Raw genomic sequence first — 16,913 nt, 5'->3', positions numbered from 1 at the left:
TGACAAAAAAAGTTCACTAACGTGTATCGGTAATTCTCAATCGCTTCCAAATTATCTTGTGCTTTGTCTGCCGTGCTCTTTGTAAACGTGAGTCAAAATTTTTCAGTGATATCACGGACTTCTGGGCGATACTCTATACAGTACTACACTTTCTAAAAGGGTGATGATTTTTAGTTAGTTCTCAAGGACATGAAACTCCTTTTTAACGATTGCAGACGTTTGTAACTTAATCAGTTTTAAGTATAACGTTAAAACGAATTCCGTCGGTCTCTCACGATGAACGTTGCCAAAACAAAAGATAATTCCCAGTACTGGAATGGATTTATAATGAACGGAATCGTGGAAACTTGAATCAAATAATTAAGTGTAATATAATTGTAACTTATAATATACGCATTAGGAAGCTGGCGGTATTTAGGCTTCTGAAGTTACATTTCTCTTAGTTGATAAAATTCTGTGAGACCAAATGAGTGATTTTTTTTTTAGCAAAACTATACATAGGCTAATACACTGTTCAAACAAAAAACGGTAAACTTGAACATTCCTTATTTCAATAAAGGAAACAATTTTCATAATAAAATAAATAAATGCAAATAATTTCCTACGGCCTACTAACCAAATTTAAAGTTCCACACTGGTAAAAGTAAATTTGAGCGTCAAGAGATGCACACGACCTTCGAACCACACCTACTGACTTCGGAAATGACAAGTAATTTATAGTCCAACAGCTTTTTCCAAGGCAATTTCATAACTTTTTTTACTGTCAATCCTGACATTAAAGTCCAAATCCTGTTTATGTATTTTCTTTTATTGGCTTCCCTTAAAACTAACTTTATTTTCACGTAACAATAACAAGCACTGCTTTAAATCGCTCTCCACATTCTCCTCTTTCCTTGCATTTCCAACACGTAATATCAGCCTTTTTGCCAACAATATAAGCAAACCCATTATGCAGCAGTTTCCTTAAGCCACGTTCAGTAAGAGCGAATTTCACGGACTTTAAGAGAATTTTTTTTTTTTATTTCGTTTCTTACATGCAAGCTGCATATCTTGAACGGGGTTACAAGTGAGACATATATATATATATATATATATATATATATATATATATATATATATATATATATATATATATATATATATACACACATATATATATGTGGATTAAGAATTTCCATCCTAGGCCAAATAAATCCAAATTTCAATACAGACGCAACAAACATATTTTGAAAAAAATTCTTGGATTCATAACATACAAACAAGATAATGATAATGAATACTTTAACCAGACCAAGAAGCTACTAATATCATCGATATATTACCTAAGACGAGGTAAGGAGAAATATGAAACAGGCTCTTGACGATATGTCTGCCGACCAACCTGTTCAAAGAAACGCTAGTTTCACGAAACGTCGGGTTCAGCGAAACTTACGGCAACTACGAGTTTTTGAAACTGCTCTCAAAGACCTTCACTCACAGACCGGGTTTGCATTTGGCGATATTTCTCTTTGAATGGTCTGGGCAAAGTTAGGTTTCATAATATGATTTCATTCTGGTGTTAAATTGATAACATTACGCTCAAAAGGGCAAAATAACGTATATAAATGGTGAAAAATTACGATCTGAATTTAGCTAACACAAAAATGTGGTAAAAATGAATTTTTTTTTCACCATGCAAAAAATTGCTATTCCAAAGATATACAGTTGTATAGTGTTTAAACCGATCATTCCATATTAAAATATGGATTAATATGAAAATACTTCAAGATTCTCTATACAGAACTTAATTATAGATGTAAATCTTTAGTGGTAAGCTGCAGGTCACTAGTTTTTAAAGATGAACTGGTTTTACTTTAAAATCTGAATTGCTTACATTTTCTTCTCAGTAGCTTAAAACACATAAAAAGCAGAAATAAAGGGTTAAAATGATGACCTGTAGTCAGCTACAATAAAAATGTCCTTATTTTGTAGTAAAAAAAATCGCAAAAATCAACATTATCAAGAGATATAATTTATTTTGCACCTTGTAAAAGCTGGATGAATTGCCCTGCCAATGATATATATTTTATTGGTATTTATGCCAGTCCTTTCGCAGCAAAGCATATCATTGCAATTTTCGATGGTAGGGTACACTAAGCGAATATTCAAAATAACTATTGTACCGGTAATTGCTTTCACTTACAAGATAAACCGACAAAGCGAATTTTTTTTTACTTCTAATTCTTGACTCATATTTATTAACATTTACTAACACTGGACTTCAACAAGTGATGTGCCTAATTTTATTACCTTTATTCTTAGAATTTGTTCAGAATTCCGTATGACTGGTTTTGACTTTAGTGCTCCTGCTGACTGTTAATTCTGACTCTCATTTTCAAACCCAGATTGATGTGAATTGGCTGGATAATTCTTATTGTCATTACTGAATTTCTAACACACGCGGCACAGTAGTTACTCACGGGCATTTTGACGACTATGAAACTGTAACCTGCTGTTCTTCTGGGCAGTATTTTTGGCCTCTACTATAATTGTTACACGTATGCAATATGTATGTTGCTTAGAAAACAAGCTGGTTATTTAAATAATGACACCATACTTGACCAGAACTCATCTCCTGACTGTGCTACAGTTGACGTTTCTCTTAACATTTAGCTACAATTATGGGGCAAATTATGAAGAATAAAGGTAAGCCTTAACAAATTAGTAGGTCACTGGACCCCATTCACCTCGATTTAAAAAAAAAAGGAACGAAGTATAAGAATGAAAAGGAATTAATATAAGATATTCGAAGTATTAGTGCATCACCTTTCAAATGCAGCTGATGACGCATTTGGTCTTCCTGCAGATAAAACGAATTCCAATATATGCAAGTGAAGACTGACTTGTACAGCGTACTTAAGAAAAACGTGGTTACGTATAATTGGCAGTCGGCGTACGAACAAAAATAGTCTTGATGACTCACTGACGGACAGACAGAGAGAGAGAGAGAGAGAGAGAGAGAGAGAGAGAGAGAGAGAGAGGTGGTTTCCAAAAAAGTACAGTTTACATCACTATGAAAAACCATCATGAAATTAAACTGTTTCCTTTTAATGGAGCCATGAAAGAGGGTAGTGAACAGAGAACCTTCCCAGATTCTTTCCTATATATCAGATATAACTGGCGAGTTCCACAAACTATGCTATGGATAAAAGCGATCCATACTAACCAGGTTATAGGGTACTTTTTCTCTGTCAGGAGATCACGTGAGATGATTTTTAAATGTCAAAGAAATTGTGCAAGTTTAATGTCAGAGCTAGGCTTATTTATCGCTAGTTTTCAATGAAGCTTTAGATAAAAAGGTCCAAGGTTTGGGAAGGAGACCATCCTCAGCGTCAGTTGGAGGGAATACTATTTTTAGAAAGTAAAATCTTAGATGAGACATCAACTACAAATGGAATAGGTCAAACAGAGCAGTTTACAAAACTCACTGCAACCCCAGTGACTTTGGGTCACTGGCCTTAATAACAATTTACCCAATGCCCTAACAAAGGAAGCGTTAAAAATCCTTATGTTTTCTGCATGCAGAAAAAAGGTTTCACATTATTCTGTCGTCCCAGGAGCAATGAAAATTTACTGCTGTCCTCCAACCTTCTTTGGACAGACTCCTAATTTCCTTTATCATTTTGTGGTATTCTCTAATCAGAGGTACTATATGAGTCGAGCTTCATGTTCTTGACCTTTACATATCTGTCATAAGGAAGTAATAGAGATCTGGATATTAACAAGTAGGTCTTAGACTCAGTCATTTGAAAAAGGTTCAGTTAGTTTGATATTATAACAAGAATAAAAATGACATACTGCTCCAAGATAACTTATTACGAGAATTTGGTGCATATCTCTCCATCTGGATTGGTTTACAAGAACGAGTGATGTCATTCATGCGTATGTCAAAAGAAATCTGATCTAATTTTGACTTGCAAGAAACAAGCAAGCTAAATAAACATCTTCTAAATTTTGTTCTGTAACTGGGCTCAAACAGTGCATCGTCCTTGGCGAGATTTTTTCCACATTCCGTCTGAAACCGCCAAGATAAAAAGCAACAAGCTCTCAACGGCTACGAAATCAAAGGTTAAAATCGTATGAAAACGGGTCAATGATATGATACTCAAAAGACACTTCTTTCATTTTTTTTTCAGACAGGATATTTAGCAATATCACTTAAATACTGCATATGTCATATTTATCAAAGAAGGGTCGTTATTTTTTTATTCTCATATACGGAGTTCTTCATAATTAGGACACTTTTCTACCACTATCCATTTGGGGGCTATGGTCTTGTGTAACGGACTCTCTGCAATTGAAGGCGTACTTTTATGAGTTCCTGTTTCCAAAAAAAATTATCAAAATAAAATTTTCCTTCTGTACAATTTTTCCCGTTTCTTTTAAATCACGACAACAACAAAAAATGTGTAAAAAACAACAACAACGAAAGACAACAACAAAAAATTATAGTAAAAAACCGAGATTTTTTACTATAATTTTTTCCAAACATTTCACAATGAAAATACTTCTGCTATATACTGTAGCCCAATGAAATTTTTACAATAATTTTTTTCTTACATAACTCTAAAAATGATCTTACATAACTCTCACAGAAATCTAAGTGCGAAAATATACTGCCAAAAAAGCCATCAATTGGATGTAAAATGATCTGGCAAAGAAACAGTTTCAAAAAACGACGCTAACAATGAAAAAAAAAAGGTCTTTCGTAATGAACCCGTAAAAAGGAAAAAAAAAAAAAAAGCGAAACGGAATGACACGACCCAGGTGACAGTGATCACACCGACCTAAATAGCGTATCGAATATCGAAAGGTCTCGGATTCCTCCACATCGCAAATAACTTCACACTCATACATTTCACTACCAACTGATGCCAACTTCGGTTACAGCCTAAGAAGAGAAAAGATGAGGGGGAAAATGAACCATTAACACTTTGACGAAAGTTAGTAAATAATAAGAGAAATCACGTGGGAGAAGGAATCATTAACTCTTTGACGAAAGTTAGTCAATAATAAGAGAAATCATGTGGGAGAAGGAATCATTAACACTTTGACGAAAGTTAGTCAATAATAAGAGAAATCATGTGGGAGAAGGAATCATTAACACTTTGAGGAAAGTTAGTAAATAATTAGAGAAGGAATATGGGAAAATTAATCATTAACGCTTTGACGACAGTTAGAAAAGAATACGAGAAAAAATGGGAAAATTAATTATTACCACTCTGACGAAAGTAAAGAGTAAGAGAAGGATGAGGGGAAAATGAATCATTAACACTTTGACGAAAGCTATAAATAACAGGGAAAACATGTAGGGAAATGAATCATTAACACTGTGACACATGTTAATTAATGATAAACTATAATATTACAAACATGAGAACATTCAGCCGACTGAATATTCTATATGAGAAAACTGTGCAAAATCTTGAGTTAAAGTTGAAAGTACGCAACATGTGGTTGATAACGATTGGTCAGTTTCAATTAGACATTCTGCGAAGAAATCTGTGAAACACTTTATAAGGAATATGCAGGACTAGGTTAACAAGTAAGCCATTGTCTAAGAAAATATGATTATGTATAGATGAATTTGGTTTCACTTTAACGAGAAAAGGGACATGAAAAACGCAAACTTACAAAAAATACCAAAAAGTACATCTAAAGTTAAAAAGAAGAACGAAACCATTAAAATTATGACTACTTATTTTCAGCTTCTGTAATCACTATATGGAGAAAACAATCTAAAAATTATGGGAAAATTAAATAAAAATCATGAATAAATTCGCAAATGAGAACAAACTAAAAGCAAATACAACTAAAGTAACATAAAAGGATCTAATGAGTCAAAAAAACATTTGAAACAAAAGTGTTCAAGTAAGCGATAGGCCTACGAAAGGCCAAGGAACATAGTTGACCTGACATTTTCATGATGTGTCTTCCGCGTACTTTAATGCTCTTATTGTTTCAAATTTTAGGACTTAGGATCTTAAATGAATTTCTGTTATGGAAACTATAAGAACACGTTACTGTCACACATAATCTACACTTTATCTACTATACTTTAAAGGCACATACAAAGTAATATCCGTTAAGGAAAATCTAACCTTAACTTCATTTACTGAAAACCTAAAATTACCATTCATTACGAAAAACCTACAACTTATATCTGTTACTGAAACTCTCAAGCTGATTTGGTACGAAGATCTAAGCTTACCTTTAGATAAGGAAAATGTGAAGTTAAAATTGGAAAACGAAACTTCAAAAAAAAAAAAAAAAAAAAAAAACCGAGGCTACAAAGATTAAATTTCCATCCCGACCCGAGTCTCCGAACGAATTCTGATAAGAAAAGGTCCGCAACTGATAAGACGAGAGATAACGACTCTCACTCACGTGGGCGTTGCCATATTTTAATTTTATTCAGCTGAAGACAAATCTTTAAATCCACGTTTCAGTTTATTTTTAAACCAGCGGATCAATGGGCGTTGAAATGTTCCAGCTGAATTATCGATATGACTGTTAAGAGTACCACAGAGATGGCACAAAAACAATGTGGCCGGCAAGGTGTAGCTGACTTCAGAGCAGGTTTCAGAACTTCCTGACTTATTGGCACAAATCAAGGAAGAGAAAGGGGATAATGAGACGAAAACACGACCGGGGAATAAACGACGCTTATTTTTTATGTCTTTGTGGAAATTTATTATGGGTGAGTTATTAGTTTATAGTCTTCTCATGATGTGACAGAAGAAAGCCAGTGGCAGAGCTGAGTGACGTCGAGTGGCCAGACAGAGAAAATGAAACAGAACAGCATAAGTGGAAAGGACGTCCTTCTGTATTACATTTACGCGAATGTCTTTCATACTTATATAATCACGTATACATAAGAGTTCAATCACGCACATGTGCCTATATATTATGGTCTTTTATGTTTAGTTTAATTTTGAACTATTCAGTAATGGTATATTTGCCACCGTCTACTGTATGTTACGTCTGATAGTCAGCTTAATAACAAAACTTTTCATTTACATTTTCAACGGTGATTTCCAAGTGCTCATAATACACAACTCTCTCTCTCTCTCTCTCTCTCTCTCTCTCTCTCTCTCTCTCTCTCTCTATATATATATATATATATATATATATATATATATATATATATCCAGGTATAATACACAATCCTCTCTCTCTCTCTCTCTCTCTCATAATACACAACTCTCTCTCTCTCTCTCTCTATATATATATATATATGTGTGTGTGTGTGTGTGTGTGTGTGTGTGTGTGTGTGTGTGTGTGTGTGTGTGACAGTGACAGCGCAAGACACTGTATATTTATTCCCTTTTTCTTCAGAGTAACACGTCAGGTGCGACAGAAAAATACAGGCAGACCAAAACTGTTCGTCTTTTCAACACTTAATCGAGCCACATCTTAGCGAGACGGAATTACCTTAGTTAAATGTTGATGGCGTCACTTGGCATCTCGTACTCTTGTCGATGACGTAAGCAACCACGTTTTCTATTATTTTTACAAGAGTGACTAGATCAATCCAACTCCCCCAGATTATGTTCACCGCCCTAATTCACCCAATGCCTTCCCCAGTATCAAGCGTCGTCCTATTTTCTTCGAAGTTAGTGTGGGAGGTTCGTTAAGGCCAATGAAATATTCTTAGAATACTCTGAGAAGAAAACGGATTTTATATATATATATATATATATATATATATATATATATATATATATATATATATATATATATATATATATATATATATATTTATAATTGGGTGTCTTAAGTTTTAAAAGGCAGAATATGACGTAATTTAAAGTTATTGTAACCTTTCTTAGCCATGAAGTCGGTACAACTTTCGCTAAAACCGGAGACTGAAAGATTAAGCAAATTGCGTATGATTAAAATCAGTGCTGCTCAGCAATTGCAGGCCTATTTCTACATTTAGCATTCAAGAAGTCTAAAGAACAACAGGATGTTACACAGAGACGGAGGTTAAGAAGAAAAAATGCCAAGTAGTTTTTCAAAACAAACTACGAATAGGCTCATGATATAGACGAGCAGATAAGGATATATCTGACGATACTCAAGCAAACTCGCAAGAAATCTCCTAAGCATAAAAATGTTGGAAAGAAAACGTCCAAACAATTCTGGTTGGAAAGCTTGTCACCTCCACTCGCTCTCCGTTGACGTCATAATAACGATTTCATCTCAATGGACCATGCCAATGGAGAGAGAGAGAGAGAGAGAGAGAGAGAGAGAGAGAGAGAGAGAGAGAGAGAGGGGGTTGAAACAGTTACACGTACACGGCAACAAGGCTTCTAGCTGGTTACTCTGACACAATTCACACATCCGATATTCTTTAACATCATGTATTTTTGGCATACCATATCGACGGCCATAATAGCCGCTTCCGTGAGCTCTTTTCCTTGCGTGGTTGTGTGTGTGAATCTCTCTCTCTTTCTCTCTCTCTCTCTCTCTCTCTCTCTCTCTCTCTCTAACACGCGGTACAAAAAAGCACTAATATATGGTTTCTCGTAACAAAATTACTAATCTGACTCCCAGTAATTGCCACAAGATGCTTAGAATTCTCTTACACCAAAATAGCATTTCTTACAAGAATTCTCCTCTCTTTTGGACTTACTGTAGATTACGTAACAGTGTGTATTCCGAGCTTGGCCTTTCAGAAAGCTGCGTCGGGCTACATTCAACAAATCCTTTAGGCGGTTTCTTTCTTAATGTAGTCATTGATTATTGCCATTGACTATGGTTATCAGTTATGAGTTGTAAGACCGGATTCTTATGTATAGGATCACTAACCATTTTATGCAAGACAACTGATCCCTAAAACAAACGGTGTTTTGGGTCGCAAAATATTTTTTGGTGGATCCTGAATCCAAAATCTGAGTTTATCTGATTTTTTTTTTTTTTTTGTCTGGAGAATGTCTTCCAGCACTGTGAATACCGTATTTCATCAATGTCCGTTGCATAATTATTGTTCGATCAGCCTTTGATTTTTTTTTATTAAGAAAGTGTGGCAAGGGGTGGGACGTCTATTGAGTATTCGAAAATAGGATCTTGAGTTAATAAAGGCTGGGGAGTAGTGATATAGATCATTATTGATTTCCATACAAGATAATAGTGATTTTTATATAGAGGATTACATAGAAAATATTCTTGTATGGATTATAACTGCCTCTCACGGTAGACATTCGACACATTTCCTGGAGGCAAATTCCATCTCGACCTGTGAAATGGGTTTATATTTGGTATGATGCCATTTCACAACCTGCTTTTTAGCCTCTATAACTGTGTTATTAAGCCTCAGTTTTCAGAAAATCACGTTTTTAAGCCTCAGTTTTCAGAAAATCACGTTTTTAAGCCTCAGTTTTCAGAAAATCACTATTTCGAAAAAGGCAAATTACGGCATTGAAGAATTAGAAGAAGGGTAGAACTTGGAAACATTAAAGGATTTTGCGAGATTATAAGATTCAATGGGTGAGTTAAAGTGATTAAAAAGATTACAGAAAGGTTATTGTTGTATTGCAGATAAAGGACATATGACAGAACGTAACCCACTGAAACGGGACATTAGTAACTTTGCCAGCGGAAGCCTACTGAGTAATCAAATAATTAACGACAAAATATGCTAAATTTAATGTTAACAGAGCGTCTGAATGGTGCTGCCTTGGTACATTTTCTTTTTCAAGTGCTTTCTGTTTTCATGGAAAGCAACAAAGAGCTTCTCGTATGCTCTTGAGACATACATTATCTGCATAACGAAATTTGAAGAACCGTTATGATAAAAAAAATTTACACAGTTTAGTAAAATGGGAATTACAAGATCCACCAAATTAGAATTAGAACAACGCCGCTTCATCTCCCAAACGAGTTGAGAGCAGTTCCCAGCGTTGAAAATACAAAGGGGGAACTGGACAAACACAGGACTAATTTTATGCACATTCTTTAGGAAAAATTTGGGGATCTCTCTCATAAACTACTTGGGACTGAGCCTCATTCACCTTACCTTCAAATCACGATGAACTATGTGTCGGTTGTGGCAGTATTCGACAGCGGACAAAATCTGCCAGAACTTCCGTCTTGCCATTGGTTCGCTCATTCTACCGTACCTAGCTATATAATCTGAAAGGAGAGAGAAAAGAATTCTGAATGAGTGAATTTACATGAATTTCACCATTTCCGGCCATTTCAGTGTCTAATCACTCATTAATCTCTACAATAAAATGGTTTAATAGCACCGTTAATCCATCACCAGTAAGTCATTTCCGAACCTGCACCATTCAGGTGTACATCATTTAGTGGTAAAAGAAGGGAGCATAAACGTCGATGAAGCGCCATCCTATTTAAATATTATGCAGTTCTACCGTAGAGTTTTACAAAACCACAACCATTACTACTCCAATGCAGGTCTACTGCAGAGTTCCATGAACTGGCGAATGTGTCTATTGTTCAGACTGAAACTCTTATCATAGAGAATTCGTCAGCATGCACCACTAATTATCTTCATGATTGTCTGTGGAACTTAAAAGCGGAAACAAAAGTATATTGCCGTCAGAAGATCTGGTACCACTGAAATCAAACAAAAATATACATCTAAGGATCTGACAACTGCATAAATATAAGAAAGAAAATATGATCCTTGAAAGTTTGGCAGGAATAACTCTCATCAAACTGATATTAATTTTACGGAAAACCTAACAGATGACTTTCATTTGCGTTCACAAGGACGAAAGTAAATCCAACTGGAAAGTGAAAGTCTTTATTCACAAATGTTCACTGACCTTTCATTGTGTATATCATTTCCTTGCGTATATTGTACTGATCATATTTTTTTCTGAAGGACAGATTTATTCAGTCAAGAGACTTTCTAATTAACGCAGACTCCGAGAAAACCATTTAATGGAGGGCCAAGTCGGATTCGTCAACCTACGCTCGCCTTTACTAACAGTTTTTTATTTTCTTGCCGAGTGTTGTCATGTTACAACCACACAGAAACGTTTTACACGTCACCTCCAATCTCTTTCTCTTATTACTCGACATATGAATTCAAACATTTTGGCCTCAATGACCTCGCACCCAGAGAGCTTTCATTCGATATAATGAACTACCCTGCTTCTAACTCTCCAGTTTTTATCCCAATAAGCGTACACCACAACCATAAAATGGAGTGAAATGACATTTTTCGTAATTTAATCACTCAGACCTTTCCTGTCACGAGTTACTTGAATATCTTTCTATGCATCCCCATTTTGAAAAGAAACATAACACAATGAAAATTCAGCATCTTAATTCTGATCTCATCATATATCATGTACTGAAATTCCTTCCACTTCGTTCACACTCCACGGAAAAGTAAGGCATATATATAACAGATGGTGTACACTATTATACTACAACTATGAAATGAAACAACTTATCGATGGCTTTCATTTTAGAGCTTCGATCAATAATCATAAGGTAAAGTTTTTTTTAATCATTGCATTAGAACAAATTTATATGATTTCATCTCATTCATTTATCGGTGTCGACCGGGAAGATGATCCTGAACGAGTATATATAAAAACATCCAAGTATACATCAACAAAAAAAATATATATCATGCCTCAAAACATTTACTAGTTGTCGGTTTTGTATAATACATTAAATAAAGAACATTTAGGCTTACTCTGTCTCCTCTTCAATCAATCAATCAATCTCTCTCTCTCTCTCTCTCTCTCTCTCTCTCTCTCTCTCTCTCTCTCTCTCATTGTAAGAGAAAGGAAATGGAGATGTATGAACTTTAATCTATGAGGGTGTGGAGGTCACTGGGGATTAGATAAAATGATCAGTTTACCTGCGCCAAAGGTGTTGGTTTACACAGGGAGTTGGATTATTTGAGGTGTAACTCTGAAGCCTTCACTGTATCAACATAAATATTCCATCTCTCACAGTGGCTTGAGAAGACTGTGCCATTGTTACTTGCGTCTCTCTGTCTTACCTACCCTTTGGACCGCCACTTTCGTAGGGGTACTGAAGATACTGGTATCCTCGACTTCCCTCGAGAGGATTATTGTCACTGTTATTATGACAAACTTCTCAACTTCAGGGCAAAATATACGACTGGCGTTTATCCTTTATTTCTAGACGGTAACTAGTCTATCCTACCAAGGAGGAACATTGTTCTCTTCAGCCTCTGACTACCTTCACAGTTGCTCAGATTCTTTACAAGTTTTACAGTCTACTGCACTTGACGCCACTCTTGTTTCTTTTGATTATGCCAAAGTGATCTCATCTGAGTTTTCCGAAATCACTACCTCCTAAAAATTCTGCTAATCTAACTAGTGCTACTGTTTCTCCCTCTTTAAGAGCCCCCTTGGTTGTTTATCAAAGGTTTTTTTTTTATCATATCTGCTAAACCTTTTCTTGATACTTGGCTATTATGAATTCAGTAACTTCAGCATTAGAACTAGAATGCAATGTAAATGAAAATTTTTGTTATTAGGCTGACTATATAACGTAACACAGACGGTGGCAAATATATTATTACTGAATAGTTCCAAATTAAACTATACATAAAAGACCATAATACATAGGCACATGTGTGTGAATGAACTCTTATGTACATATGATTATATAAGTATGAAAGACATTCGCGTAAATGTAGTACAGAAGGACGTCCTTTCAACTTATCCTGTTCGATTTCATTTTCTCTCCTCTGCCCACTCGACGTCACTCAACTCTGCCACTGGCTTTCTTCTGTCACATCATGAGAAGACTATAAACTAATAACTCACCCACAATAAAATTCCACAAAGACAAAAAATAAGTGTCGTAATTCCCCGGTCGTGTTTCCCCTCATTATCCTCTGTCCCTTCTTTGATTTCTGCTAATAAGACAGGAAGTTTTGAAACCTGCTCTAAACAATGAACGGAATAAGAAAAAGTTTCATAGCTATGATGCAAAATCCGACAGGACATTTCGCCACCATCCATAGACCTAGCAGTTACAAGTCAGGGTTAAACTTAAAAGAACGTAAAAGCTTTTCTAACCTTATCAAAAGAAGGAGAACAGGCCTTTCACCCCATCAACTAGAATAACAACCATCTGCAATTTATTATAGTTTTAAAAAAATCTGAGAAGAATTTTGCAGCTTCAAGAGATACACCAGAAGGCGTAGCGCCGTCAGTGCACCGCACTGTTTGCAGCGTCCCTTGTGAAACTAGCTGCTTGTAATTTGTAACCTTTTACTTTACCTTTATTCAGCTTCCTTTCTTCCATCTTGCTGTCCATCCACTGTAACTGTTATGTCTTAGAGCAACTATGGGGTTTTCTCCCAGTTCCACTTTTAGATTCTTGTTCTTCTCTTTTATTTTCTGGATCTCCTTAATTTGTTGTTCAGCCACTTGCCTCTCTTCACTGTCTCAAGCACTCACTGTTCAGAACAGGATAGACATCTCAGGACAGCACAGGGACAAAGAGGATGCAGAGGATCAAGGGAAACCAGGAGGATTACAGATTCCAACCATCTTCCCTTAAATACATAGAATCAGAAGAGATATCATGAGCGAGATCGCCGACGTCCTATGCATCCCTTGGGCACACAGGATAAATGATCATGATGATTTTTACCCTAGTTTTCAGCCTTTGAAATTTTTGGAATGCTAATAATACAGCAAAACAGGTGCTTCTCGGCAATGTACGAAGGGAAACTCTGCTTTCGTCACAGCACCACTTCCGCACACACAAAGAAATACAGTTTTCCCCTATGCTGACTTTTATATCTCAGTGAATTCTTCTTTGTCGAGCAGTTTCGCTAAACAAAGAAAACGGTCTGTAAGCTATCACCTCTAAGTAACTTTTTGGCTCGACTCCGGCAGGAAGCAATTTTGGCAACTTTCAAAGAACATATATCTTCAAATTTGAAGCTCACAAAGGTGAGCGCAAACTGTAACTGAAGCTTATAAAACCCTTCCTTAGCGCCGTTCATTCATTTTCAGAGGCGAACAACGTCTGACGTCGCTTTCCCTCACAATCAACCTTCATATGTCAAGCTGGATGCTACTGGTTGCTCAAGAGAAAACGACGCCTAGCCTCAAGACTACGCTGTTCTTAGTCTGATGTACGAGTGAAAGGAGCAGATGACAAAACTAAAAATTCGGAATGTCCGTCCAAATACTGAACCACCCTCATATCATACTCCCTTTTCCCACAGATACGGGGAGAATATTCTGAACACAAAGGTCAATTGTTTAAAACATTGTAACCACTCTGACCATTAAATCACCTAACATATAATCTAATGACCTATTTCCTGTCTTTTTTAAGGTCACGTGTTCATTGTCTTTAAAGAAGACATATGTGGGAAGGTGGATATTTTCCCTCCTGTGTGCGTAAACGCAGTAAATTATTACTAAAAACCAAATGTGGAGACATTCACAAGCCGGAAACAAAAGAACTCCGCAACGTAAAGCAAGCATCCCGCCAAACCATACCTCCCCTACATCAAATGGGCGGACAGACACCTCCTAGTGGTCACCGACCCTGTCTGACAAGTCATGCTAAAGCCCTTCTCTCGCTGAATGGAGGGAAAATGCCACCCCCCCCAACCCGCCCCCGGCTTAAATTCTGCATTTCAAAAAACACTGTTAATTTTATTTGCATCTTTTACTCCCTTGTCTTAGATTCTTCTCAGTATTTTTACTGTAATTTTTAATCATTAATTAAAAAAGGGGGGGAAAATGTTACCAAAATAGCGTGTGCAATTGCGCACGCTCATGCACGGACAGACGCAAAAATGGTTAAACACAAAATTCTGCAACATTGAGATGCAACGTGGGCGTGAAGGCTTCATGGGCTGGCGGATAAAGAACATACGCTTTGTCAATGGATGATTCAATGGATAAGCTATATTCGGAAAATATAATGAAAGGGTATGGCAAAGATACGTGAATGGCGTCCTTCATTAAAATATTTCCATTCGTACATTCACAAACATTCACATGTGTACGACTGTATCTACAAACATGCGTAGGAATATACGTGTGTGTAGGTTACTTACAATTGGCCATTCAAGTTACTCTTTTACTGTTATAAATCTGCCCCAAATGTCTAAAAAAAAAAAAAAAAACCCACACGCATACACACACACAAACACACTTACATACACTATGATGTGAAAAGCTCAAAAAAATAACACAGGCGTGTTTTTTTAATTCTCCAAAGTAGTAAATATATAACAGAAAATTTCTAAAGGACATATTTATATCGACTGTGGCTACTGACAACTTTCAAGTGACCAAGAACAAAGACTTTGCAACAATCCTTTAGCCTTCAGAGGTAAACTATGCTACGAGCATTAACTGGACAAGATCTAAAATGCAAACATAAGCAGACACACATAAAATACTGGTGGTGATAAAGGTGATTATATACATGATAATCTCTCTCTCTCTCTCTCTCTCTCTCTCTCTCTCTCTCGCTCTCTCTCTCTCTCCAACACTTTGTATGAGACCTACAACTTTAAGGGGACTCATGCGCTTGACTACTACCCAAGCCGCGTGTAGGCGTGGAAGCGCCATTCACAACTTGGAGCTGCTATATCGTCGTTTCGGACGCAATTTAAAAACGACCTGTGGCCGCTTCTGCACATGCGTCACTTCAGCAGAGATTAAAATTACCATCAGTCTTGAGTAATTATGGAGTCAAAATAACGGATTTTCTTATAGGTATCTAAATAAGGCAACTCATAATTGATACCCCTTGGCCAATGAGAATCTCCAGCGATGACGCACGAAGACTCCCAGCCAATGAACGCCAGTTCTGATGCTACCTTGGAATGACGTCAGGAATACCTTCAATTTTCTCTCTCTCTCTCTCTCTCTCTCTCTCTCTCTCTCTCTCTCTCTCTCTCTCTCTCTCTCAATATATAGAAAATACATATAACTGTACACATACGCAACAGTGTATTTAAATATTAATTATCTGTGGATAACTGGTTACCTGTTTTTATTTCATATATTCTAGTATTGAATGAATATGAAGTAAAATAGATTGCAAAATGAAAAGCGTAAATATAAAAAGTATGACTTAGCTGATATGTGGCTGGCCATGTACAACTCTGCATGGTTGAATCTTTGCGTACCCTAGGTTGCGTATAACTACAAAGTATGTACGCTTAAATATTCACCTTAATAATCCGATATATAATAAATACACATAATAAACACACATATACTGTATATATATATATATATATATATATATATATATATATATATATATATATATATATATATATATATATATATATATATAACACACACACACACACACACACACACACACATATATATATATATATATATATATATATATATATATATATATATATATATATATATATATATATATATATATAGATAGAGAAAGAGGGGGGTAAAGAGAGTTATGTTCTATTTTTACTCAGTATCCATAGGCCAGCTTTTGCAGACTGCTAATCAATGATTTCCAGACAAGTCATAGAAAGAAGATGAGATGGTGTAATCACAGCATGAGGTGTCTTTCGACATTCCTTTTTCAAAGGAAAAATTTGAAACGAGACGAAAACAGGTAAATTGCACAAAAAAAAAAAAAAATCCTACTTAATGACGACATATAAATGTGCTTATAAAACTATATACTTCAGTTATTTCCTAGAAGTCGGAGACAGCAATGATTCCAGAGCGAATTTAATTACGACCTACATCTACTTAAAATGTTATTTTCCTTTCTTTCCGTGCCAAGGTTTTACGCACCATTATGTTATGATATTAATAATGTACAGAGTAAAAATAGCAGGTGTCATATGAAAGCGGTGACAGAGAGAGAGAGAGAGAGAGAGA

At 35.8% G+C, this 16,913-nt stretch overlaps 1 protein-coding gene across 4 annotated transcripts in view; it reads right to left on the bottom strand.

The window, feature by feature from the left end:
• Nucleotides 1-16,913, bottom strand: part of LOC136829337 (serine/threonine-protein kinase SIK2-like) — a 151,456-nt gene that overhangs the window by 54,038 nt on the left and 80,505 nt on the right. For all 4 annotated transcript variants that reach the window (XM_067087743.1, XM_067087741.1, XM_067087744.1 and 1 more), the window contains one exon: nt 10,061-10,176. In XM_067087743.1, the coding sequence (XP_066943844.1) occupies nt 10,061-10,176 (116 nt within the window). The remainder of the gene's footprint in view (nt 1-10,060; nt 10,177-16,913) is intronic.

This window comes from Macrobrachium rosenbergii, chromosome 44 (assembly GCF_040412425.1).
Source record: "Macrobrachium rosenbergii isolate ZJJX-2024 chromosome 44, ASM4041242v1, whole genome shotgun sequence".
Classification (NCBI taxonomy): Eukaryota; Metazoa; Arthropoda; class Malacostraca; order Decapoda; family Palaemonidae; genus Macrobrachium; species Macrobrachium rosenbergii.
Note: the sequence above shows the minus strand (reverse complement) of the source record. Positions and strands in the feature narration are given on the sequence as shown.